This window comes from Pristis pectinata, chromosome 29 (genome assembly GCF_009764475.1).
Source record: "Pristis pectinata isolate sPriPec2 chromosome 29, sPriPec2.1.pri, whole genome shotgun sequence".
NCBI classification, from domain to species: Eukaryota; Metazoa; Chordata; class Chondrichthyes; order Rhinopristiformes; family Pristidae; genus Pristis; species Pristis pectinata.
Genome location: NC_067433.1, coordinates 5559794 through 5587757, shown reverse-complemented (window position 1 = coordinate 5587757; position 27964 = coordinate 5559794). Strand labels below are relative to the sequence as shown.

General features: G+C 40.2%; 1 protein-coding gene across 1 annotated transcript; it reads right to left on the bottom strand.

Annotated features, from left to right (window-relative positions):
• Nucleotides 1–9055: 9055 nt before the first annotated feature.
• rnf181 (ring finger protein 181) lies at nucleotides 9056–20635 on the bottom strand. Its single transcript, XM_052040866.1, has 5 exons — nucleotides 20500–20635; nucleotides 16706–16839; nucleotides 13901–14016; nucleotides 12994–13068; nucleotides 9056–10446 (listed from the first exon to the last, which is right to left on the bottom strand). The coding sequence occupies exons 1-5, from the start codon at nucleotides 20583–20585 to the stop codon at nucleotides 10387–10389; spliced, it is 471 nt and encodes a 156-aa protein (XP_051896826.1). The 5' UTR covers nucleotides 20586–20635; the 3' UTR covers nucleotides 9056–10386.
• Between the last annotated feature and the right edge of the window lie 7329 nt (nucleotides 20636–27964).

Genomic DNA, 27964 nt, shown 5'->3' with positions numbered 1-27964 from the left:
ACATTTTCTTTCACTGATTAGAAAATTGCCCCTTTTGCTTCCTTATTCACTAACTAAAGCCATTTAAAATTCTCATTTTTTGATAACTTTTTGCACCATTCATTTATAGATAAGTTGCTAACACATGGCTTCCATCAAACCTACATTTGTGACTATTTGGTTTACTTGCTTCAATATTCAGATGTCATCCAACTCAATGGTCTCTTCCACTCCATTCCTCAACATTTTCCATTACACGATCCAACACACGGCCATGGTAATACGCTCACCTCTCAATCAAATTGTACTGGATTCATACTCCACTCCAGATACTTGAGTAGTCATCTAGGAGGGAAGTTTGAGGCATTCCGTTGTCGCTTTCACCAATGGACACACTATAAGAGTTGCTTTTTGAAAAGTGCAAACATAGAAACACAATATACATCTTACAGGCAGTACAAGATGATTTTCCTATAACATTGCTGGAGTTAGCAAGATTAATGCATAAGAATGTAATATGAAAACAAGTATTTGGGTATACTTTGAGAGGTTTGGACATGTTTGGATGAGATGTAAAGCCCTTCATCACAGATGTTACAGGTCGTTTACAAATCATTAAATAGCATGGCAGAGTAGTTACGCCCATGGAACAAGGAAGCAGAATAGTGTAAATGCATGCCAATTGACTGGTAACCTAAATAACATTAATTAAGCATTGTGGTGTACAGATTAAACTTGGAGTACTTGCCTATTAAAAACATGAAGACTGTAGCTTGTAGGTGTGTTTATTGACCGAGCATAAACAATGATTTAGAAAAGCTAGCTAGGAAGTGAGTCCAAGCTGTTGAGTCTGCAAGGGCAACATAAGCAACACCAGGAGAGTCACAAAGGTCAAAGAGAACTTGAAAACCAATTGATCAATTAAACTTGTAAGTGTGTAAATGTTTTTTAAACTAGTTTCACTTTACTCTTAAGGTCGGAAACAATGTGGTGTGAATGAATGAGACATCCAGATGAAGGGTCTCGACCCGAAACGTCAACTGTCCATTTCCCTCCACAGATGCTGCCTGACCCGCCTGAGTTCCTCCAGCATCTTGTTTGTTGCTCCAGATTCCGGCATCTGCAGTCTTGTATCTTCGTGACATCGCATAAGACTTATTTGATCTTGTGTGTATTGCGTGAATCTCTAAGAAGAACCTTTTCTGAGTTTCCCATCAATTACTCTGGATGTTACTGCACAAAGAGTCACAAGATAAATTTTTATTTATTTGTTCATGAGGTGTCAACATTGCTGGCAGTATCAGCATTTTCCATCTCTAACTGTACCTGTGCTAGGCCCCTTGCCTTATTGCACCCTTATCACTTTTCTGTCCAACTGGCCAGTTCATTCCTCCTGCAGTCTAGTAATAGCCAATATATTGGATCATCTGCACACTTATTATCAAGCTCCCTACATTTAAGCCTAAATCATTAACATATACTACAAACAAAAGGGATCCAGAATCCCTCTGAAAAAAAAGACATCCAGATGTAAAAGTGCCTGTCAACCTGTTGTTTCCTCCAACTTTGAATCTAATTTGCCGCTCTCCCTCAGATCCCATAGGCTTTTACTGTTTGTGTACCCTTGTCAAAATCATGGCTGAAATCCATGAAGATTACTTCTAATGCACTGCCTCACTGACCTTCCTTGTTGCCTCCCCTTAGCAAATCCATGCAGACTGTTGCTGATTAGTCTGTGCATTTCTAAATTCCGGCTTATGCTGGTCTTTAGAATTGATCTTGCTAATTTGCCTAGTACTGATATTAAGCTGGAGGAATTCAGTGGGTCAGGCAGCATCTGTGGAGGGAAGTGACACTTTGGGTCAAGATCTTTCTTCAGTTTATCTTTTCCTTTTCTTTTAAACAACTATGCAAATCTACTTCACTTGTGGATACGTTTGCATTTTTATGCTTTTCATTTGTCCAGTGAATTTAGGGGAGCACAGTAGTGCAGCTAGGTGAACCACCGCCTTCCAGTGTCGATATCCAGGTTCAATCCTGACCTCAGATGCCGTCTGTGTGGCGTTTACACATTCTCCCTTTGACTGCGTGGGTTTCCCCCGGGTGCTCCAGTTTGCTCCCACATCCCAAAGACGTGCGGGTAGGTGGGTTAATTGACCACTGTAAATTGCCCCTAGTGTGTGGGTGAGTGGTAGAATCTGGGGGGGGGGGGGGGGAAGAAGTTGATGGGAATGTGGGAGAATAAAAGGGACTAGTGTAAGTGGCTGGTTGATGGTTGGCAATAGACTTCGTGGGCTCCATGCTCTAGGATTACCGGACTCAGTAGCTTTGTGTTCTATAACTCTAACGAGAAGTGGCCTGGCCTGTTGAGTATTTCCAGCATTATCTGTTTTTATTTTAGATTTCCAGCATCTGCAATTTGATTTTGATTGTCAGCTCCATGAGAATAATCCACTTGGGAAATGGTAGAAAGGAAGCCATACAGTATGTTCCTACAGTACAACAACTTCAAGCTCTACCATCTTCCTTTTATATGAATATTTTTGCTTTGTTGCTGTTATTCACTGTTCCTGCTTGGAATGCACTGATCTCTTGCATTGATATGGCCATTTGCAACCTCTCCCAAGTGATTATCCACTATTTACATGTGAGCTTTGACAGTGGATGTTGATATGGGCATGATCATGAAAGCATCACTGCTAAGTGGTGATGGCAAATATGTATTTTTCCAGGAAGAGTTACCAAATAGGGATCAAGACAATGAATTGCGAAAGCATGGAATCTGGGTGTTTTTACTCTCTAACCTAGGGGAGTTGCATCCAATCGCAACTGCCTCTAAAATTCCAGTGACATTAGCTAACTCAACAAAAACCTGGGATTGAAGCTGGGGTCTGTGCAGGTCAGCTCTTCACTGATTATCCTCCCAGGATGTTCAATAAGGCATACCTTAGCTTGTTACGACTGTCTTCAGTGTTAGCAGCCTATTTTTCCATCTCCATTTGTTGTGTATGTGATCTATGACTTCAGTCACAACTGCTCTGGACTTTGTACAGAAAAGATCTCCAGATGAGCCATTCAGTTTTTTGAAACTAATGCACCTTCTCTGTAATGGTAACTGTAACACTATATTCTACATTCTGTTATTGTTTTCCCTCTGTACTACCTTGATATACTTGTTTTGGAATGATCTGTATGGATGGCATGCAAAACTAAGTTTTTCACTGTATGCTGGTACATGTGACAATAATAAACCAATTACCAACTATCAAATGTACCAGGAACACACCTAAAGCCACTCTCAGTTACCAGAAATACACACACTTGTATGTCCAATTAATTTAATCTAATTTTCTGCCCTCATATCTTGATGATGCTGACCCCTGCACATGGAGCACAAGGCTCTGATGAAAGGCCATTGACCGGAAACATTGAACTCTGTTTCGCTCTCCACAGATGCATTTTCTGTTCTGTTTCACAGGGACTGCATGTTGCCATGAATCTGGACATCCAACATGAAGAGTTGCTGTCAGTCTTGGTGCAGTAATACTCACGGTGAGTCAGAATTTGTCAGTTCTTACACCATCAGATTTCTGAACGGTCCATGAACCCATGAAGATTACTTCATTATTCCCTTTTATTGCACTATTTATTTATTTTATTATAGTAATTTTTATGTCTTTGCATTGTACTGCTGCTGCAAAACAACAAATTTCATGACGTACAAGTCAGTAATAATAAACTTGCTTCTGATTCTGACACTAGACATGGTAGTAACATGGGAGAACACAACTCAAGCGCACCGATAATTCAGAGTTTGGATTAAAAATTCATGGAATGTAAATTCAAATCCAATTCTCATAGTTTAAGGAGCAACAAACAATCTGCTGGAAAGGAACTGTCAATGTTTCAGGTCAAAACCCTGGTAGTTTAAGGATTTGAATTCAGTTTAAACTGTTGAAAGTGTTCAGGAGCTGTTGGGTTATCATAAAAACCCAACTGCTTCACAAATGGCTTTAAAGAAAGGAAACTAGCTGTTCTTAACCAGTCACTATCCAAGGTAGTTGGCCATTGACTGCTGATTTTATCAAAAGCCACAAAGAATAAGGTTGACAATAGTTAAATGAGAAGACTCATCATCACAGTGGTGCAGCAAGCAGTGCTGGTACCTTACAGTTCCAGTGACTCAGGTTCAGTCCTGACCTTCAGTGCTGTTTGTGTGGAGTTTGCACGTTCTCTCTGTGACTTTGTGGTTTTCCCCCAGGTGCTCCAGCTACTTCCCACATCCCAAAGATGAGCTGGTTGGTAGATTAGTTGGTTACTGTAAATCACACTTCATTATAGCAGGAAGTTAATGGGCATCACAGAGAGAATGGGTTACAGGGAAATAAATGGGGGGAATAGGATTGCTCTGAGAGCCGGCATTGTCTTGATGGGCCAAATGGCCATATTCTATGTTATAAGAGAATATAACATTTCTCAGCCTGCTGGGGATGGATGATAAATACTAGCCATATCCCCATCCTGAAATTTAGTATTAAAATTATTAGCACAGTCATCAGAAACATTTCCTTACATGGGAAGGGCAGTATGGGGGAGGGCCGTAATCATTGGAGGTTAAAGTGAAGGGTGGTTAAGCCCAGAGGACTGGATTCATTTGAGAAAAATGCTGAATACTGTCAAGGGAAAACAGTGTGGCTGGTGCACAGCGTAACTGCAATCAAAGGATTTGAAAGGCTTGCATCCAAACCTGTTCCAGAATCTTGCAAAAGCCACATAAGTGTAAGCTACTGTTCAATTACATACTGATGTTACTGGCTAAATTAATGAGGAAGTTCTAAGGCTAAATTGACAGTTTCATTATTACCAGCTCCTTTCAATATCAAAGTTGAAATATACTCAATGTTAGTTAAGGCAGTTTTTTTAAAATTTCCTGTTGACATGTTAAGTTTTAGGAGTTTTTGGATACTAATGATGCCCAGAATAACAAGAGAGACAAGCCAACATACACTGTTAAAGGTACAGCCTCTGAACTCCATGGTCCAATGATTGTATCATTTTTGAAGTTAAATAAAATCTTGGAATCAAAAAAGATTGCAAGCAAAATTGGCAAATTAAAGTGAGCTTCACAGTTAAGTAGTTTCCAAACTTAACCTAATGATCAATTTACTCAAAATAACTTGATATAACCAAAATGTGAGCATTGTGTGATACATTAAAGGAGGGCGGCATTCAACCTCTTGAGCCCATTTCACCATTCAGTTAGTTGATCTGTACTTTAAGACCATGAAATGTTTTTGCTGTAGAGATATGATTGGGCATAAAGTTAAAGCCCAAACCAAAGCCAACCCAACTACACCTAATTTGAACCAGACCTGAGCCCAAGTCCATTATTTTATCTATATCCAATCCAATGTGATCAGTGTTATAAGTACATACATTCAAACGTGGTATTGATCTCTTGGAGATACACCACCAAATGTTGATCAAAAGCAGAGGACATAAACAGCCCTTCCTGATCTAGGTAAAGTACTGAGCCAAGCTGTCTTGGCACTGTATGACACTACCCAATCCAACATGAACTCAGGTACCTTACTAGAATGAAGAATCAATCCAAATTGAGCTCAACACAGATAGCCAAGTCCCACTAAGCTTGGGTTGGGTAGCCAGAATCTATTCTGTCTGTATGCTTTGCTACCTTTACTTAACAAAAGTCTATCAGCCCCAGTCCTGCGATTTATCCACAGCTGTTTGGGAAACAGAAATTCAGATCACTACCATCTTTTGAAAGAAGAAGTGCTTCCTGATTTCACTCCCGAGCACCCTGGCTCTAATTTTAAGTTGATTTCTTCTGGATCCGTCTACCAGCAACAACAGTTTCTTCTATTTACACTACGGACTCCTTTTGTCACATGAAATACATCAGTCAATGACCTTCTAAGCCCTTATAATCAAGGAAGTGCAAGATGTTAGTACAACCTGTCTTCATAATTTGACTAGTTAAGCTCCATTTTTTTTTGGACAATCTACACTGTGCCTATTCCAAGGCCATTATATCCTCCCTGAGAGGCATAAGTGAACCATTCTTCTTCTACTGAGATAGGCTCTCATTGTGGGTTCTGAGGAGGCTAAAGAGACCAATGTGGAAACCACTAACTCTTCAATGGATGGGCCAGGTGGTGGCTAGTTTCCTCCTGGTCTTGCTCCTCCTGCCACTTACATAGGGCCTCTGTGTGCTCTCAATGCATGGCATTGAAGTTCTCAGTACTATCCCAGATACCCCTTCTCCACTTTGAGTGATCGCGGGCCAAAAAATTGCAGGAGTCAGTAGGAACATTGTATTTCTTCAAGGAGGCTTTGAGCACATCCTTAAATCTTTTCCTCTGCCTGCCTAGTAATCTCTTCCCGTGACAGAGCATGGAATAAAGTGTCTGCTTCAGGAATATGCTGTCAGGCCCAAGATAGCTGAGTGTAACTAGGACCACAGTGCTAGGGATGTTGGCCAGAGGGCACAGACATCAATTCACTTGCCCTTCCAGTGGATTTGGAGGATTTTGCAGACACAAGGTTGGTGGTATTTTTCAGTGCTTGAGATGCCTGCGATAGGTAGTCCAGGTCTCAAAAGCATATGGGAAGGCAGGAATCATTGTTGCTCAGTAGACCATGAGTTTTGCATCAGGTCTTGAAGTCTTGATCTTCAAATATGCTTTTCCTCAATCAACCAAAGATTGTACTGGCACGTTAAATGCAAAGTCTGCCTTCACCAGGAGGTGACTCCTTAGATACGAGGTGGTCCACATTTTCCAGCATTTTGCCTGAACCTTTCACAGAGGGCAATGTGGTCAAATTGATAATGGACCTACGTATTCTGGATGTAAAGCTCAACTTCTCGTATGCTTAGCAATAACAGCATGGAGGATGAATTCAGTGTAAGAGATGCTTTTCTAGTTCAGTATGTTGAGGAATCAACAAGGGAACAGGCTATTTTAGATCTAGAATTGTATAATGAGAAAGACGTAAATAATACGGCAGTTAAGGGGTCTTTAAGCATATGATATTTTATATAGAGATTGAAAGTGATTTAGTTCAATTTCAAACCAGCATCTTAAATCTAGACAAAGCAAACTGCAAAAGTATGAGCTGTGAATCAGCTATGGCAAACTGTAATAAAAATTGTGGCAGTAAATAGCCTACACATTTAAAAAATATATAATTTATAACAAATTAGTATCCATTTAAGGCACAAAAAGCAACAGGAAAAGTAATCCAGATGCAGCTAACAAGTTAAAGATAGTACTAGATCAAAGAAAAAGGCTCTCACTGTGGTCAAAAGTTGTAAACCCGATGATGGGGATGAATTCAAAATTCAGCAAAGGAACACCAGAAAATTGATAAGGAATAGGAAAGTAGAATACAAGAGTAACCTCACAACAAACATAATAGACTGTAAATGTACAAAATCAGTCCCTTGTGCCCGCTTCTCCATTTAATAACACTGCTGATAACCCTGACCTCAATGCCATTTTTTACACTAGCACCATTACCACATGATTCTTTGACCAAACACAAGAACTCTCTGATTCAATTGCTTCTGCTACTCAATAAGCCTCAAATAATCATTGATTGTACTTTAGTACCAAGGCAAACAATTGTTCAAATTAGAATTATTAGCAGTTTCAATAACAACTTTAAAAAGATAGTTGGACAGGTATAAGGATAGGAAAGATTTAGAAGGTTATGGGCCAAATGCTGGCAAATGGGACTAACTTGGGTAGGTTTCTTGGTCAGCATGGACCAGTTGGGCCAAAGGGCCTGCTTCCACACTGAATGACTCTATGGCAGTCTCCTTCAGAACTGAACCAAGAACAAGGATTCACTTCCCCAGTGCCTTCAGGATGTTGTCAAGTGTCTACTTGTCAACCAGGTTAAGATATTTACAGGGAAGGTTGGTAACTTTTCAAACCAGACATCTCTTTAAAAGAAAGAACCCAATGATTCTTGTTAAAAGAATTTTATTTACAAGTAAACTTGTAAGTTTTGAACTACTCTGCATCAAACAACAAGATCGCAGGACCAGGTAATGTAGAACTTTAACACAAGCTTTGTTTGCTCTCCCTCCCAACTCTTCTCATTAATTTTTCTTCCCATGTCTCCTGGGGATGGTTTCTTCTCCAAGATGACAGACCTCCCCCAGACAGCAGGCATTGTGTGTGAACTTGCCCAGGGCACCATTTGTTCCCTCCAGGCATTGTGCTATTAACATGTTTAACTCAATCATTATATCCCCATCCTTTTCTGCAACGCACAACTGTGTTCTTTCCAGCAGCAACAATCTGAGTGGATTTCTCCCACTGTCATGAAGCTGTGTAGCATCCCCCTACTCTTGGCCCAATTTTCATATTTGAAAGGCATGTAAAAAGAGCTCAGAGAAGGAATCAACATTGTAAGCTTTGGACAATGGGAGCCAAGAAAATGAAATTACTTTGAAAGAGATAGCAGAAAATTGTACATTAATTACAGCAGAAATTACATGTGGGACAGACTCCCAGAATAAAAGAAATGAAGACCTTTGAATCAAACAATTGGATGACAACACGCAGTAATGTTAGGCATGATTTAGATAAACGTTTGATAGGTAGCCAAAGGTCTTCCTTCTATCAAATAGCTAGAGTGCTGCTGGTTTTTGTTTCTATACACAGATTCTAACCCCATTTCCCTAGTACTTTCCAATTTACTAATGTCGTTAAGAGAATACTCTACAACAGGATATTTTTCAAAGTGAAGAACAATACTCTGTGCTGATGATAGGGAAAGCTTTTGCTCCCTGAAACAAAAAATGTGATTTTTCTTCCTCTGCAAAACTCATCAAGTCTGGCTGAACAATTAATTTTCATTGGGAAGGGTTCTATAATTATAACAAAGCAGAACTTGTTAAATGTCTTTATTCTGAGTCACATTAAAGCATGGAATTATAGTTATGGAATAGCATTTTGCATAGAAGTGACTTTTTTCCCCAAAAGGTGAATATTGTAAAGATAAAAATTATGAAATAAAAATACCAAGACTGAACACAATGACGTTTGAGTTTAAAAGGTGAAATTTATTTAGCAATTTTACTTTTAGGGTTGTATCACTGTTTATCGAGTAAGCATTTAAAAGTTTCCCTTACTTATGCTCTTGTGATTTGCCTCAAGATGTGCACCCATATTAATAGCCCTATATAAATGTCAGCTGTTGATGTCATGTCAACTAAATTGCTGATAATTGCACACTATATATTCTCTCCCAAATATCCACAAGAGACTAGCAGAAACATACCCAAGGATGAATCATTCCCTAGAAAATAGGAAGGGGAAATGTGCATCAAATAATCAGTAACTGATTGGGCGAAAAATGATTACATGGCTTCCCTGCACAACATTTGGGCCTGTCTTGTTTCAAGATTTACCTTAAACTAGGCTCTTCCTGAGCAGAGGGTGTAGCAACAGCACGTTGTTCAAAGCACTAGCTGTGGAGTACCTGTGTACTCTTGGCAGGTGCCTCATGGAATGCAAACATCTCCATTTGTTCAACTCAGACACAAATGGAAGAACTACGAAAAGTAAAGCAAAGATATTTATTTGATTCAACTAAATTAATATTTCAATTGTTTCAAGTATTGCGTGTTCTTGGTCTTTTAACTTTTACAATTAATTTTGATTTTGTTAAAAGAAACATTATTTAAACAGGTCCAAAGTGATTTTGAATGCAATTTAAATGGCAGCTTTGACCACGGTGAGCCTGGGGGCAAAGGTGTTCTGTCAGCATGGCAGGCCACTTGTGCATTAGGACCCATATTACCTTACACCTCACCAACGGATCTGGGAGCTGGCATCCCAGTGGAAAACTATGGCCTGGACCATGTAGCTAACAGGGAGCAAGAAACAATGATGCCAGGGCAATGGAAGAAATAACTCAAGCTGTATCCCACAGGCACAAAAGTGCATTGCCTCAATGACTTAGACCTTTTTTGTATAAAAAGAAATGCATATATAAAAGGGGAATGTCATACAAAGTGATGTTTCTTAGAAAGTATTTTTAATTAATAATTTTAAATATTTAAAACAAAGGAGTTAAGTTTATAAAGCAACAGCACCACTGGAACAAACAGTCACAATAAGTATGGTAGTTGTATCCCTACACGAGCAAAAGGAGGTAAAGTGCAACTCTAGGACTTTCTAATGCATGCTGCATGAAGCTGCCATTGATTCTTATTCTGCATTTGTTTTAAAAAGAGGGAAGAAAAAGAATGGTGCCAGTTGGTATATGCTCAAGGAGCCTAGGGGGTCACTGTACAACCCACATAAATTGGAAGCCAGTCAAATGCACAGCAAAGATGGGCATGTTTCCAGAAAGGCCACCTGCTGGTGGTCACGTGTACATAGCATCATGCAAATATTCCAAGCGCTGCTCCTTCTGTTTTCTTCTCTCCTAGAGGTACAAAAAAAACTCACTTTTGAGAACTGTCATCACTGTGCATTATTATTCTCCTGTCTGTCAACAATCCATATTAAAATATGCTACAGTGATCTTGATTTCCCAAGTGGTTCTCTGGACCTGCAGCTTCCCTGGCTCCTTTGATGCTGGTGGTCTGTTTTCCTTAGCTGCAAAGAGTGGTCAGTCTGGGATCCCTGACATCTATCGGCTGCATTTGCTCCCAGTCCTGTTTATCTAATGCGCTGCCTGATGAGCAAGTCAGGAGTCTAAGTTCAGGTCATCCAAGTATCTTTCACTTGTCCTCCACCAGGACAGTTTCCCATTCACGACAACTTTAATTTAGTTGGTGTGCTTCAGCCTCGAAAAGATGCACCTCATATGGTATTTGTAGTAGTTTCCAGGATACTTAACTAGTGGAGATAATCCCACATCTTCAGCCATAATGATTCCATATGACAAACAGGCACACATTCAGGATTGATAACTGGGAGTTTTATTTTGGTTTAAAAATATACAAGTTGATCAACTGTTGTGAGTAGGTTAACAAGTGCAGTGAGGCCAGGACAATGAACTTATTCACCAAGTTAAATTGGTTAAGGGATTGATATTCTTAAGAGGTTGTGGTTAAGTCAGTCAAAATTCTTCTTTATTCCAGCCTATATTGTGATCTTGTTCTTCCAAGTTTTTTTCATTAAGTCAACTTTATGCAAGGAGAATAAACTTCTGATTCAAGAATGCAAAAATTTATCCCTTGCATCTGATGCTACCTAACACTTCCATAAAAGTACTAGTGACATGTAGATATGGCAGCACCTGGTGACATGGTGTGTTCTACAAAAGATCCACTCTTTTATCCAATACTACATGCTGGCTTCCTAACAAACAATGAACCATTAACCTTCTGGATATACTCAGGAACTATGGTTCTATTCAATTCATCACAGCAAGACTCTCAATGTGTTTAGCAATAAACTCTTCATTGTGAATGCATGTTGCTGATTGAATATAGAGTTATATCAAATCTTCATGAGTCAACTTCATTCCTTAGTGCATTTGACATACAAATACACAAATGTACTGAATAAGTTACTTACTCATAGATAGGTTAAAATATTAGGAACATCCCATGAAAGGGCCCATGAAATAATAACCAAACAATAGCAACATGCTAAAAATCTGAAATAAATATTGCTTTATATTTTATTTGCAATGTTAGGCAACATTTGTTTCTGGATAATGACCCCTAACAGAGGTAGATAATAAATCACGTACTTTAATGATAATACAATATTTAATTCTATGCTAACAGATTAAGCACAGATTTTGCTCATGAGTACAAGCAGTCATTTTAATCCTTTTCCTAATCCCCAATGTCCTCCCACTTGGGTGGCTGCACAAATGCCAGACATCAAGCAGTGTAATACTGAAGTGGGCATTGTGTCCAAATTTATTCAGCAAAATGGCAGGCTATTCAATTTCCTAATCTACTCCAAGATATGGACAGAAAGATACTCAGAAGCAGACCATATTCTCAGCTCTAGGGTGGTTGGAGGCGAATATGTAGGGTTTTCAACTGATGATTCAGCATTTAATCTACCCATCTATAAACCACAGCTCAAAGGCCAAATGTAGCATCACACTGAGATAAGTTTACATGTCAATAGTTGTGTCTATGATTTTCCAAACCATAAAATTCACATTCACTTTCACATTCATTCCCTCCACCACTGGCACACTGCAATGTGTGTGACCTACAAAACATACTACTTTGAATTTATCAATGTGGGCACTTCTGGAAAGTGCCAGCATTTATTGCCCTTCCCTAATTGCCCCCTCCTCTTTCCATAATACCTTGTAGTACAAGTATAGGGGATAGAATACTGACCTTTTTTGATCCTGCCTACCCACAATTCAGGGCCCCAGACACTCCTTCTAGATGAAAGATTAGTTCTTTAAATTCAGTGCATCATATTCACTATATTATGCTGCTCCTTCTACACTGGGGAAACCAAACATAGACTTTTTTGTTTTTGTGACATCAAGTTTCCTGCCTTTCCACTATCCCCACTACACCCTCCCTGGCCTCAGTAATTGGTCTAATGAAACTTAATGAAGTCAAGTAAAAGCACTGCAACCTTCCAGACTCCACACTGCATTCAACAATTTCAAATCATACCCTGTCTCCTTTATTCCCCCGCCAATTGTTGGTAATCATTCTGCTTTTTACTTGTTTTACATTTCTTCTAGACCCATCTTCTGTTTTATTTGTCCCATTTTGCATTGTGCCATTATCCCATTTGTCATTTATTCTCATCTGGATTCCACTCTATCACAGACCTTCACTTGTCCTTTCTACCACTTAATCTTTTTCCTAACTCTCTATTTGTACAAGAACTGTTTGTTCCCTAATTCTGCAGCTTTGATGAAAGGTCATTAATTGGAAATGTGAACAGTTGACTTATAACATCCAATCTGTAGGTATTTCCTGCCGTTTATTTTTATTTCAGATCTTCAACATCTGTAGTAGTTTTCTCATCTTACCTTCTCTTGCTTGTACTCTTCGTACTCTTCATTATCAGTGGGTAATTCAAGTCTGCACAAAGGGCATGAATTAGTCTGCAAGAAATAAAACAAATTTAAACTTTCACTGGTTGGGGAGCTCCTGTAGTAAATCAATGCAACAATGTGTTGTGCACAGAAAAGCTCCTTCCCCATCAAATACACAAAGTCCCCTGTATCATTCAGGGAAGAATTCAGGAAAGTCAAAGTGTCACCTAAAAGTGTAGGAGACATGACACCAGGAAGCAGAACAAGGTTTACAAAGAAGTGGTGGAAATAAAAAGAAAAATTGAGCACTTGAAATAAACTGATCCATTAGCAGCTGAATAGATTCTTGTTTCAAATGTGCTCCTTCAATAGTATTTGCATCCCAGCTCCAATGAATGATCTTCACCCAAAGTCATTAACCCATTTTCCACAAAGCTTAAGCAATCAGATAAATACAGGGAAGCCATGGACAAGGTTGGCTAATATTGTGAAGTTTGAAATAGAAAATCTTTTACCATGGATCAAAATGGATTTGAAACTGAATTCAAGATTGCCCTTGACATGAAAGTTATGCCCTGCATGACCTGATGGCAAGCAAGTTTGATTACCAAGTGTGGCAGGAGGACGTCATCTAAACTTGTGTAAACGGACAATGCCTGCAGAAAAATGTGAGTGGTCATTGGTAAGTTAATGAAAGGAAAAGTTTAAGGATAGAACCCTCCCAAAATCTCGAGATTAGGTGGGGCTGTAGTCACTGATTTTCTAGCCACCCTAGTAAGAGTACCTTTGAAAGATGTTAGTGAAGTTAAAACAAAAGGAAAAAAAAGGAATTGCATAATTAAGTTATAAGGCTCCAGTCGAGGAGCAGGAAGAGGACTGGCACACACACACACACACTTACCTTTCCCAACCAGGGCACAATGCAACCAGAATGGAAGAAATGTTCACAGGGCATTTTCTTCACAACCTCTTCTTCCTCAAATTCTAATAAGCAAACTGGACATTTGAGGCCCCTGTCTGAAATAGAAGAACATAATCTTTACTATAATACAGTACAGAATAATATTGCAACACACTTCGATGACACTGTTCATCTAAATGAAATCTGCAATTACCAAGCAGGTCTGGGGAAAACAAAAAGGTGCACTTTTCTGATACATGGCTATTAATCAGGTTTTGTTTAAAAATCCATTCCTGATATGAACCTTTGCTAGTAAGCCAGTGTTTATTGCATTTCTGTAATTTCTCTGGAGAAGTTGCAGTGAACTCTTGTTGGGGTGAAAGTATTCTGCAGTATCTCATCTGCATTCTTTCTAATGTTACCACATCCTTCCTGTAGTGTGGTGACTAGAACTGTACACAATTCCGTTAATCAGTACCTAGTAATGATTGAAGACAGAATCAAATCAGAAAATTGTTATGGCACAGAAGGACATGTGCCAGCTCCTATCAGAATAATCCTGTGTCTAATTCCCCTACCTTTTTTTTGCTATTTCCCTACAAATTATTTTTCTTCACGCCTATCCAATTTTCTCTAGAAAGCTCTGATTAACTTTTTCCAACATGCTACAGGCAGCGGGCCCCAGGTTAGAAGGCCCCTCTACATTAAAAAAAAATTCTTTTGCATCCTCTTCCCAGAAATCTAAATCTTAAATTGATTATAATGCTGTCCTGAGAAATAATCTTGTTTCATACTCCTAAGAAGAATAAAAGCTTGTCGCAGTCTGAATGAATTATAAATGGCAGAAGACCTCAAAAGCTAAATGACTGCATCATTTTCCTGTGTGCTTAAGATCTAGATTGACAATTGAACTTGTATGAAGATTTATCCCTCGAGTCCTTAATCCAGTTTATACTAATGGAAGAGGAGATGGGAGAGGGGGAGGGGGAGGGGGCAGGGCAGGAGAGTGAAATAGTTGGGACAAACAACCAGAGAGGATTCAGAGGAGCCAAAAATAAGAGGGACAATAATATTGAAAGCTATTGAGTTCTACTCATAAACCTAACCAGCAATGAGAGGCAGCATAACCCCAGTGTACTTGGTCAATTTTTTAAAATTCAATTTTGTGCCAGATCTTCCAGTGACTGGTGGGCCGCCCAAGCTGGCTGTGTGCTTGCCTTTCAGAGCATACTGTTTCAATGACTGCTCCACCAAGCACATTCTCCAATGGGAGGCCAATTCCCAGCAGTCTTTGACTGTAAGAGGCTGGCCGACTGCCCAAATGTTGCTGTGTTTCGTGGAGTAGAAGAACCAAAGGAGGACATTGGGAGAGCTAGGAAACCCAAAAGCAAGAGATTGGGGCAAAGTAGTAGAGAAGACTGAAGGAAGATGAAATAAAAACTGCTCATATGAAGGGTCTTCGTTTCTCTTCCCACAGCCCGACTTGCTGAGTATTTCCACCATTTTCTGTTTTTATTTTAGATTCCCAGCATCTGCAGTTTTTCAAAAAAAATTATCGTGAAGGAAAATGACCTGCCAGAAGTTTTTGAACTTTTCCTTTCAATGAAAATGAGAGGATCACACACCAATGACTTGGACCACTCCACTTCAAATCCACTTTCATTGCTGTAAGATTTGGCCAGACTAGGAATTTTAAGTGTCTAGCCTCAATGTTGTTCCCTGACTGGAAGTCAAGTATTCTCATCACATTCAAGTCTGGTGATTTAAAGAAAATATTTGGGCATTTTTAACATAACCCCTTCATGAGTATACCAGGGGGATTGGTCGTATTGCAGTTTTTAAAAGTCTGCTGCTTGCAATGTCTATTAAAAGTAGGGTATAAAACTGGTATTAGATGGACTGTGTGAATATGTAAAATTCATTTCCTTCATCACTGGCAGCAAGTGCATGAGTACATTTCTACAAAATGCCTTGCAACACTTGCCAAGGCTTATTTGCATTCGGTACACTTGCCTCCAAAGGTCAAGGCATTGAGCACAAGAGTTGGGATGTCATGTTGCAGTTGTACAAAACATTGGCTGGACTACACTTTGAGTATCGTGTACAGTTCTGGTTGCCACACTACAGAAGGATGTGATAGCAATAGAGTGCAGAAGATGTTCACCAGGATGTTGCCTGAAATGGAGGACAATAGTTATAAGGAGGGATTGAAAAGGCTGGGTTTCTCACTGGAACTTGGGAGATGGAGGTTTATAAAGTTATGGAGAAGCATAGATAAGATAGAGACTTCTGACTAGGGTGGGGTCCAAACTAGAGGACATATGTTTAAGGCAAAAAGGGGGAAATTTAAAGGAGATCTGAGGGATAGGTTTTTCCACACAGAGGGTTGTGGTTATATGGAACAAACAGCCAGAGGAGGTGATAGATGCAATTACAATGTTTGGACAAGTGGATAAGGGCCTAATGCGATCAAATAGGATTAGTGTAATAGGCCTCACAGTTAGCATGGACGATTGGGCCAAAGGGCATGTTGATGACTACGAGAAGTAAATGCTCATTTTTGTCCCCCATTTCAATGCCCAGAAGATACAGGCCAATTGTGACACCGGTGCTTTGACACTGGAAGTCAAGTATTCTCATCACAGGGTGTCAAACCAAGTACCTTCTCATTTATAAGGCTCAAAACTACACATGGTATTCACATAATCAGACACACCCCAACATCGGCATTGTTCAGTTATTTAATAATTCTGAACCATGAACTCTTAATTCCAACTACCACCATGCCAGAACTGAAAGACCTACCTGCCTGTGCTGGTGTCACAGGAACAGAAGGAAGATTCTGTACAATCTCTTTTTTAGCTGCAGGTGGTAATCTGTGATCCCAGTCAGAAAAGTCTACTTGTCCAAGGTCTAGATCCATCCCCGCTAAAAGAGACCTTTAAACCAAAGAACACACACGAAAAGGAAATTATAATGTTAGTGTTTTTCAATTCTCTGAAGTCCAATTCAGAAACAAGTCAAAATCAATTAATAGAATTCAACTAATTGTTTAGTGAAATATCAAATATTTGATACTATTCCACAAATTTTTATTTTACAATGTGCATTTTAACAAATCACATTTCCCCAGGACAAATTTTTGATTGATTGTATGTGACCTTTGAACATGATGGATTCAGGAGTTGAATGGACACTCTTAAATAGTCTCCTGAACTCAGTTACCCATCTCCCTTAAGAGAAAGGGATAATTGGAGTGAGATGACAGAGTAGAATCAACTGGTTGTAAAACTACAGCCCAAAATGATCAAAAGGACACTGTAGAAATATACAGGATCTCCATCAAAAGAGAAGAACAGGTTCACATTTTGAGAAAGGACGTTTTGTTAAAGGAAGTGAAATCTTCAACGCAACTGAACAAGAGGAGAGACTTTGTCTTTTGTTCTAAATGTGTTCTTTCTTGTAAAAATTGTGTATATGTTTTATGTTCTTCTTGTGACTGCTGCTTATACGATGCTATGTGCCTGTGATGCTGCTGCAAGTAAGTTTTTCATTGCACCTGTGCACACATGTACTTGTGCATATGACAATAAACTTGACTTTGACTTTGAGAACTGGTGGAAGTTTAGGAAGGTTGAAAGGCTGGAAAGAGTTGAAACCTGTGAGTTCATCTCAGTGAAACAATTAGGCAAAAATAAGAAAATAGTTAATTACGCCAAATACAGGAAAAATACAGCAAGCTCAGAAGTAAAAGAGCATCAGATCTGATTGCAAGACCACTTTTGCCACAACAGAGCAATGATTTACTCCAACAATGGCTCCAAACTTTGTTATCTTATCGCCACTTCCACTGACACTTACTCTGTCACCCAAACCATAACACACATCCCATGCCTTGCCATGTTTTCTATGCAAATTAATCCTCCCCTTAGCACACTTTATTAGCTCCCTATTGGCCAAAGCAACTATTTTAAAGTCATATATTTCCATCCTATTACTCTTATTTTGGCCTACAGACATTCTTCTTTGTCATCTTCTGCACCTTTATTTTGTTAGGTTGCTTCCCTGCTTCAAAAAGTCTCTTCAAAAACAAAACACCAGGAAAATGATGATGAAAGAAAGCTCGGCATTCAAAACCATCATTCCCTCAGTACTAATAACCAAGCTTCAAAACCTGGGCCTCTGTACCTCCCTCTGCAACTGGATCCTCGACTTCCTTCTAGGGAGACCACAATCAGTGCTGATCAGCAGTAACATCTCCTCCTTGCTGACGATCAACACAGGCACACCTCAGGGATGCATGCTTAGCCCAGTCCTCTACTCTTTCTACACTCATGACTGTGTGGCTAAGCACGGCCCAAACACCATCTATAAATTCGCCAGTGACGCCACTATTGTTGGCAGAATTTTGGATGGCAATGAGGAGGCGTACAGAAGTGAGATAGATCAGCTGATTGAGTGGTGTCGCAACAACAACCTTGCTCTCAACGTCAGCAAGACCAAGGAACTGATTGTGGACTTCAGGAAGGGGAAGTCGGAAGAGCACACACCAGTCCTCATTGAGGGGTCAGCGGAGGAAAGGGTGAGCATCTTTAAGTTCCTGGGTGTCAACATCTCAGAGGATCTATCCTGGGCCCAGCACATTGATGCAATCACGAAGAAGGCATGCCAGCAGCTCTACTTCATTAGGAGTTTGAGGAGATTTGGTACATCACCAAAGACTCTTACAAATTTCTATAGATGTTCAGTGGAGAGAATCCTGACTGGTTGCATCACAGCTTGATATGGAGGCTCCAATGCACAGGATTGCAAGATGCTGCAGAGGGTTATAAACTCAGCCATCTCCATCATGGACACAACCCTCCCCACCATCGAGGATATCTTCAAGAGGCAGTGCCTCAAGAAGGCGGCATCTATCATTAAGGATGCTTACCATCCTGGACATGCCCTCTTCTTGTTACTACTATCAGTCAGCATCTGTCGAAGGAAATGCAGAGTTGATGTTTTGGGTTGAGACCCTTCATCTGGATTGAAAGAGTAGAGGGGAGATAGCCAGTATAAAGAGGTGAGAGGAAGGGGTGGAGCAAGAGGTAGGGAACCCCCTGATCCATCTGACACACCAGGGCGCTGGTTTCCAAACTACCTATAACATACTGTGGCCTGAGTTCCTGTGAAACCCAGTGGGAGTAATGTGTGGGTGATGGGCAGATAGAGTAGGTGGGGGAGGGAAAAGAAACTGGGTGATAGGGGGCTGGGTCTAAGGTGGGTGTAGGAGGGCCAGGGTAGATCAAGAGGAGAGAGAAAGGGATAGAGGGGGAGCAGGTTACCTAAAATTGGAGAATTCAATGTTCATACCATTGGACTGTAGAATCCTCAGGCAGATGCAAGACAAGTTTTTCACTGTACCTCGGTACAAGTGACAATAATAAACCAACACCAATATGAGGCACTGTTCCTCTAGTATCCTTTTTATGTTGAATGCTATTATAGCTCTCTGAGCCATGCTACCATTTCCATAATGAGAAATTCTAGCATTTAACCTCCTGTTAACATCAGCCTAACTGGTCTACAAACTTACTGCTTTCTCTTTCTTTTGTTACCTTTCAGACTGTGGACACCACTGTAGAACCAACAGAATTTTGGAAGACCACAAGCAGTGCATCCAGTATCCTCACACTTACCTACTTTAAAACCTTGGGTGCAGGTCATCAGGCAATTTATCACCATTCAGATCTACTAACCTCTCCAATGCATTTCTTTTTTTGACTCATGTTAATTACTTCTTTTACTGTTCACTCACTCCAGGCATGTTGCTCTCCACTATTTCCATGAAGAGAGAGACAAACTAATTTCTCTGTTCTAATGAAAGATCATCAAGCTGAAGCTTAATTCCTGTGTTCACTCCACAGATGTACCGTCATACAACATGGATAAAGGCCCCTCAGCCCAACTGGTCCATGCCAACTAAGATTCCCATCCAATCTAGTCCCATTTACCCACTTTTGGCCCACATTTCTCCACACATTTCCAATCCACGTACCTGTCCAAGTATCTTTTAAATGTTGTTAATGTACCTCCCTCACGCACTTCCTCTGGCAGCTCATTCCATGTACTGACCACCCTCTGGGTGAGAAAGTTGCCCCTCAGGTTCCTATTAAATCTCTTCCCTCTCTCCTTAAACCTGCGTCCTCTAGTTCTTGAGTCCCCAACCCTGGGAAAAAGACTGTGTGCATTCACCCTATCTATGCCCCTCATTATTTTATACACCTCTATAAGATCATCCCTCAGTCTCCCATACTCCAATGAAGAGTCCCAACCTGCTCAACCTCCCTCCATAACTCGCTCCCTCGAGTCCTCATGAATCTCCTCTGCACTCTTTCCAGCTTAATGGCGACTTTCCTGTATCAGGGCGACCAAAACTGAACGTCTAGCACAAGATTCGGCCGGTCCTGAGACCTTACAGCATTTTCTGATTTACTTCACATCGGCAGCAGGTCACGGGCCTACACTGAGGCTTGTTTCCCTCCTGACATCTCACAGAAGTACTTTCACCCTCCGTCTATTTCACCTCACACTGTAAAGGTTATGGAAAGTTCTACCTCGCCAGCTCTAACAACGCGTTCTGTCGATACTGCTCCTCAGGATTCGTCGGCTCGCAGTTATGCTCCTCAAAATACGAAGTCATTTTGCCAGAGACTCCCTAGCTTAGTAAGGTGATTGACAGGTGGAATAACCAACCCGTCACCCTTACGACCCTCCGTCAGCCTAATAGGCAAATCAGCAGCGAGTAGGCGGGACCCGATTTCCACAGTCAGGTTTGTTTGACGCGCGAAGGCGGTTGACCAGGCGCGACTGGTACCACGTGGTTCTCGCCCGGCCAATCAGAGAAGCCTAGTTGCTTCCCGTCAATCTCCCAGGGTAACCAGGTTACAGTTGCCTAGCGATAGAGCTATGTGGTCTGAAGAGGGGAATACCAATTCTGTTTGCTGTCATTGTGCGAACAAGTGGTGCCAGCAATTTTAAAATGTTTCCGTAACTAAAGATAAAGAGGCCTCTATTTAGATTCCAACCTTTGCCCACCAGTAGCTGAAGATCCTGATGCTGGTCTCCGTCACCAGTCCCTGTTGGATTGAAGCAAAGACGATCAGGGACCCTTCAGCCAAACACCTGGCACTGAGAAACAGGTAACTCAATGCAAAAGTAATGTTTCACTCAGCTGTGGACCAAGGCTGAGTAGATGTTTGGAATTTCACAGATATCGTATGACTAAGCTTTAGATTCTCATGAGGTAAAAAGCTTAAATTCACCTCAATTTGTGATTTCAGCTTAACTGCCTTGAAGATAGCGCCAAGCAGCCTGTGAAGGCATGCTTAATCATTGAAAGCAACTTTGGGATTTCTTTATGTTATGAAATTGGTGCCAATCTCAAGTTACTGTCAAGTTACTTGTTTCAGTGCTCTCAGCCGTAGGTAGCTTGACTGTATATACTGCAATAAAATCGTCTTTAATTGCCAATGCAAGCTTCATTCCTTAGCCACTGACATCCCCCAACATACTGGACATGACCTGAGAGGAAATCAAACCATTCACAAGTCCTGTGTGCTGTCCTGGTCACCACAGTACCGGAAAAATGTATCTGCACTGGAGAGGGTGCAGAGGGAATTTGAGGATGTTGCCGACAAAAAAAGATAAGACAAAGGAGTAAGTTCTGCTGAAGGGGTACATCTAGTATTCAAATAAAAAAAACAGATCTATAGGGTGTAGATTACACCAATGCCATGTACAAATCACCAGAGGGTCAATAAGATCAGGCCACTAAGATTGGTACGGGGGAAATGGGTTTCAATTGATGCGCCATTGGCACCAGTACAGGGGAGGAACTGTTCCAGCAGGACACAAATGAAAGAAAGGAGGGATGAGCCTGGTAATTACAGGCCTGAGTTTACTGGCAGCAGTAGGAAAGTTATCGGAAAAAATTCTGAGAGACTGGGTTAATTTACACTTGGAAAGACAGGGATCAACCAAAGATAGTTAACATGGCTTTGTTAGGGGGCAGATACTGTCTTGCCAATTTGACCAAACTTTTTTGAAGAGGTAAAAAAATATGTATTTTTGATGGTGATGCAGTTGATGTAATCTACATGGACTGCAGTAAGGCCTTCAACGAGGTCCCAGGTGGGAAACTGCCCATGAGATCCAAGGCAACTTAGCAAAGTAGATCCAAAATTGGCTTGGTAATCAGGCAAAGTGCTGGAGGAACTCAGCAGGTCAGGCAGCATCTATGGAGGGAAATAAACAGTTGATGTTTCAGGTTGAAACCCTTCATCAGGACTGGAAAGGAAGAGGGCAGAAACCAGAATAAGAAGGTCAGGAGAGGGGGCAGAGGTGATAGATGAGTTCAGGAGAGGTGTGAAGGTAGGTGGGTGGGTGATAGTAGAGAGTTGTTTTTATGATAATATATCTTTATTAGTCACATGTACATTGAAACACACAGTGAAATGCATCTTTTGCATAGTATGTTCTGGGGGTAGCCCACAAGTGTTGCCACGCTTCCAGCACCAACATAGCATGCCCACAACTTCCTAACCCGTATGTCTTTGGAATGTGGGAGGAAACCCACGCAGACACGGGGAGAACGTACAAACTCATTACGGACAGTGGCCGGAATTAACCTGGGTTGCTGGCGCTGTAATAGCGTTACGCTAACTGCTACACTACTGTGTCTGCGTGTGACTGGATGCCTGTGACTAGTTTGTTATATACGTTAATAATCTGGCTAAGAATGTTGGAGACTTGATCAGTAAATTTGCAAATGACACACAAATTGGTGGTGTTGTTGATAGTCTTACACAAGCAGTAGTGGTAATTTAGGAAGAAATTAGAGGTGTATACAGCTAGGGTAATGCAAAATTTATTGAGGAATGAATATATATATACACACATGTATATACACCGAGAAAACTAGATTAGCAGTAGTAGAGTGGAAGATAAATTCATGAAATGAATAATAGAAGATTTCTAGATCAGTGTGCCAAGGAATAAACAAGGGAACTGTTAATGATACAGGTAACATTTCAGGACAGAGACCCCTAGTCAGAACTTGATCAGTTCTGATGAAGGGTCTCAGACCTGAAACATTAACTGTTTTTCCTGCCATAGATACTACCCGGTCTGCTGAGTGTTTTCTTAATTTTCTTTTATTTCAGATTTACGGCATCAGCAATACTTTTGATTTTCTTTCACCATTTTGGATAGTGTTATGCAATGACAATAAAAACAGAAAATGATGGAAATACTCAGGTCAGGCCACATCTATGGTGAAATGAAACAATAGTAATGTTTTGGGTCAAAGACCCTTATTATACAAATAAGAAATGGTTAATTAATAATATGATAGTTAAGGACTCTTTAGGGAAGAACAATCATCACTAATGATAGAATTTTATATAAAAATCAAAAACAATTAAATTCAATTTGAAATCAGGTTCTTAACTACAAAGATATGAGCAACAAACAATCAGAATCAGAAGTTGATAAATCAGTAAGTCATATGAACTTACTGATTTATATGACATGAGATCTGTTGTTTTGCGGCAGCAGTACAGTGCAAAGACATCTATATAGATAGATAGATAGATAGATAGATAGATAGATAGATAGATAGATAGATAGATAGATAGATAGATAGATAGATAGATAGATAGATAGATAGATAGATAGATAGATAGATAGATAGATAGATAGATAGATAGATAGATAGATAGATAGTGCTATTTTTAAAAAAGGAATAACAAGGTAGTGTTCATGGACTGTTCAGAAACCTGATGGTGGAGGGGAAGAAGATGTTTCTGAACTGTTGAGTGTATGTTTCAGGCTCTTGTACCTCCTCCCCAATGGTATTAATGAGAAGAGGGCACGTTCTGGCTGGTGAGAGTCCTCGGTGATGGATGCCGCCTTCTTCAGGCATCACCTCTTGAAGGTGTCCTCGGTGGTGGGGATGGTAGCCCATGATGCAGCTGGCTGAGTTTACAACCCTCTGAAGCTTCTTGTGATCCTGTGCATTGGAGCTTCCATACTAGGCTGTGATGCAACCAGTCAGAATGCTCTCCAAATGTGCTGGAAGAACTCAGCTGGACAAGCAGCATCTGTGGTTGGTTGGGGGGGGGGGGGAGTGGGGGGGGTTGGAGAAAGGAATTATCAACATTGCGTGTTGAAATACTCAATGTCGACAATTCCATTCCACCCCCCCCCCCCCCCCCCCCACAAATGCTGCTTGACCCACTGAGTTCCTGTAGCAGATTGTTTGTTGCTCCAGATTCCAGCATCTGCAGCCTCTTGGGTCAACGAAGATATATGGCATGCTACAGCAGATTGGGAAATTACTTGGAAAAAATATGGGGGTAAATAAGCAACACTAATATTTAAAGATTTAAAACATAGTTTGCAACAGGAAATATGGTCCAGCATGACTAACAAGAAAAGTTAAAGATAATATTAAATCAAAGGACAAGGCTTCTGATGCTGCCAAAAAGATCAGTAAGCCTGAGAACTGGGAATATTTTCTAGAATTCAGCAACAAAAAAATCAAGAAATTGGTAAGCATAAGCAGAATATGGGAGTAGTCGAAAAACAATAAGCATACAAACAGACAAGATGGAAACAATTAACAAAGGTTAATGGGGGGTGGGCTCCACTTGCAGACTGAGATAGGATGAATTATTTGGGGAATAAGGAAATGAGTGGGAAATTATTTTGTGCCAGTTATTTTAGGAAGAAGAATTAATCTCCTGAAAAAAAAAAGTGGAGAACATTAGATCTAGAGTGAAGGAGATTCTGAAAGAAATAAGCATTTTTTTAAAATGCAGAAATGAATGCATCTGAAAGCCAATAAATCCCAACAACCCACATACCATGATTGTGATAAAGATGGCTATCGAGATAGTGGTTGAAATCTTCCAAAATTCCAAATGTTCTGGAACTGTTCCCACAGATTGGAAAGTAGCAAATGTAAACAGAATCAGATTTATTATCACTGACTTACAGGACATAAAATTTGTTTTGCTGCAGCAGTACAGTGCAAAGACATAAGTTACAAAAATAAATAAATAGCCCAAAAAAAATGAGGTGGCGTTCATGAACCATTCAGAAATCTGATGGAGGAGGGGAAGAAGCTGTTCTTAAATTGTTGCATGTGGGTCTTCAGGCTCCTGTACCTCCTCCCTGATGATAGTAATGAGAAGAGGGCATGTCCCGGATGGTGAGGATCCTTAATGATGGATGCCACCTTCTTGAAGCACCGCCTCTTGAAGATGTCCTCGATGGTTGGGAGAGTTGTGCCCATGATGGAGCTGGCTGAGTCTACAACCCTCTGAAGCTTCTTACAATCCTGTGCATTGGAGCCTCTATACCAGGCGGTGATGCAACCAGTCAGAACTCTCCACTGTACATCTATAGAAATTTGCAAGAGTCTTTGGCGACATACCAAATCTCCTCAAACTCCTGAGTTGCAGGCGTGCCTTCTTTGTGATTGCATCAACATGTTGGGCCCAGGATAGATCCTCTGAGGTGTTGATGCCCAGGAACTTGAAGCTGCTCACCCTTTCCACTGCTGATCCCTCAATGAGGACCGGTGTGTGTTCTCCCAACTTCCTCTTCATCAACGTAAGAGAGAGAAAATGTAGAGCTATGGAGTAAACAGACCAGTTAGCCTAACAACAATAGTTGGGAAAATGCTAGAATTTATCATCAAGGAAGTGGTAGCAGGATACTTAGAAAATAATAATAGGATTAGGTGGAGTCAACATGGATTTATGAAAGGGAAATCATGTTTGACAAATCTGTTAAGAGTTTTTGCAGATTATAAGGATAAGAGGGGAATTAGTGATTAGTGGATACAACTTTCAAATGATCTGCAGTAAGGTGCCATGTTACAGGTTATTTAAAAAGGAGTACCTAGGATTGGGGTAATATACTGGTATGGTTGAAGACTGTGTACAGAAAATAGAGATCGAGAATAAATGGATCATTTTCCAGTTGGGAGGCTGTAACTATTGAGTAATCAGCATTATTGGTGGCCTTGGAACTGTACGTTGGCCTCTGGGAGAGAACTGGTAAGGAGTGGTCTGGAGTAGACAGGTTTGAAGTTTACTGTTTGCAGTACAGATTTATCTGCAATAAAACGTCAACTCTCTTTATCTCTCATAGAGATGCTGCAACCATACAGGAACACTTCCAGCACTTTCTGTATTAATATCCAACTTCTAGCATCCACAATATCTCTCTCGCAGACAGGTCATTCTTGCTTGATACAATACTAGCTTCAGTGATAATTTTTTATTGAATTTGACTAATGTTTGAAAATCTAAGTTGCTTAAAATTAAGGCTTACTGAATTTGAATATATACTAGGGATGGCTGAAGAAATTCTGAACTATTGCCTTAATGCATTTTCATTTAAAGACTCTTGATTGTGCACAATCCAATCCACCTTAGGCATAGTTGGTAGTACTCTCATTTTTAGGTCAATAGTTTCCAAATTGAAGTCCTCTTTCGGAGCTTGGGCACAATAATCATGGTTCACACTTCAGTGCAATATTGAGAGAGTGCTTCTTTGTTGGTTGTGCTGTCTTTTAGATGAGGCATTAAAGTGAGCCTCTGTCTGCCACAGCATTACTTGAAAGAACTGGGGAGCTAATTTTGGTGTCCTGGCCAATATTTATCTTGCAGTCAAAATTACTGAAAAATGGATCATTTGATCATTGTCACATTACTGTATGAGAGTTTGCTATCTGCAAATCATCCGCTGTGTTCCATGCAACAGTGCTGTGTATATACAGTATGTGCTTCATAGATTGTAAAGTACTTTGGGATGGCCAGTAAAGTCTTGAAGATGCCTATAAATCCATCTTTTTCTCTTATTATACCCCACCCATTTGCACGTTCTACCTAGTTGTTTAATTATAGAGGAAATTTTCTGCATAAAAAGCAATGAATCTTTCAATACCATTTGTTACATTTATGAGCCAGTGCTAGGCAGAGGATGTCATTTTATGCAGTATTACTGTTATTGCACTAGGCAGCGCCATTGCACTTTGCTGATCAGATCAGTTAAGAGCTCACAAAATTTATAGTATTGTATTCTGCCACTGACACCCCATTGCATGCACTCACACCAACTTGCTGCACCATTTCTCACAGAGTGAGCTAATATTCATAATTCCTCTATTAATGCTGATATCTGACATATTAACCTTGCAATTAATTTTCATAATCTTGCCATTCACATGTCAAATACCTCCAGTATTTTACACAATTAATTTTGGAACTGTGATTTTTTTCTCTTTTATACACCAGATGAATGCAATCATTCTAAATCACAAACATCATATTAACTGCATCAAAGCAAAAAACCAGAAAATGCTGAAAACACTTAGCAGGGTCAGGCTGCATCTGTGGAGAGAGAAACAGAGTTAACATTTCAGGTCCCTGACAAAGGGTCCTTGACCCAAAAGGTTAACTCTTTCCCTGATTTGCTGAATGCCTCCAGCTCTTTGTTTCAGATTTCCAGTATTTGCATTTGCAGTATCTTCATTAACTGTTCTGAGATCCTATAATTTTATACAGTTCTGTTGATTAACGAAGAAGTGTTGTTCAGCGCCAGGAACCTTCTCTAAATTGTCAACAAGAATCTACTCAAAATAGCATTAGGAGAGCAGCAATTCTGTCATCATGTTTGAGCACTTACCTATATTATGTGCTTCAGGTGAGGTCTCAAACACATGATTTCCTGACCCAGAATAAAATAGTCTCTTACTGAACCAAACTGAATGAGTCCCGAGTGAAAAAGGCAATGAAAACACTGATACATAGGTCTGTCTCTATGGTGCTCAAGCTGAGATGGCACATCAGAGACTTTATAAAGAGCAGGGGAAATAATTTCCCTGAGGAATGAAGTCCCTGAGGTGTGATCTTTTTGTCTGTAGTTCTGATTTCATATTCAAATAATCTTTGAATGTTTACAGAACTGTCAACAGCTGAAAAATGTGGAGCAATAATTCCCATTTGC

What these genes read in the sequence shown, in the direction of transcription:
- rnf181 (XM_052040866.1), bottom strand. Translation starts at nt 20,585, where the DNA reads ATGACTTCGTATTTTGAGGAGCATAACTGCGAGCCGACGAATCCTGAG. An exon ending in TTGTGCCCTGGTTGGGAAAG is followed by an intron (nt 13,069 to 13,900) that starts GTAAGTGTGTGT and finishes TATTTCTTGCAG; the next exon opens with ACTAATTCATGCCCTTTGTG. An exon ending in AAGAGTACAAGCAAGAGAAG is followed by an intron (nt 10,447 to 12,993) that starts GTAAGATGAGAA and finishes TTGTACCTCTAG; the next exon opens with GAGAGAAGAAAACAGAAGGA.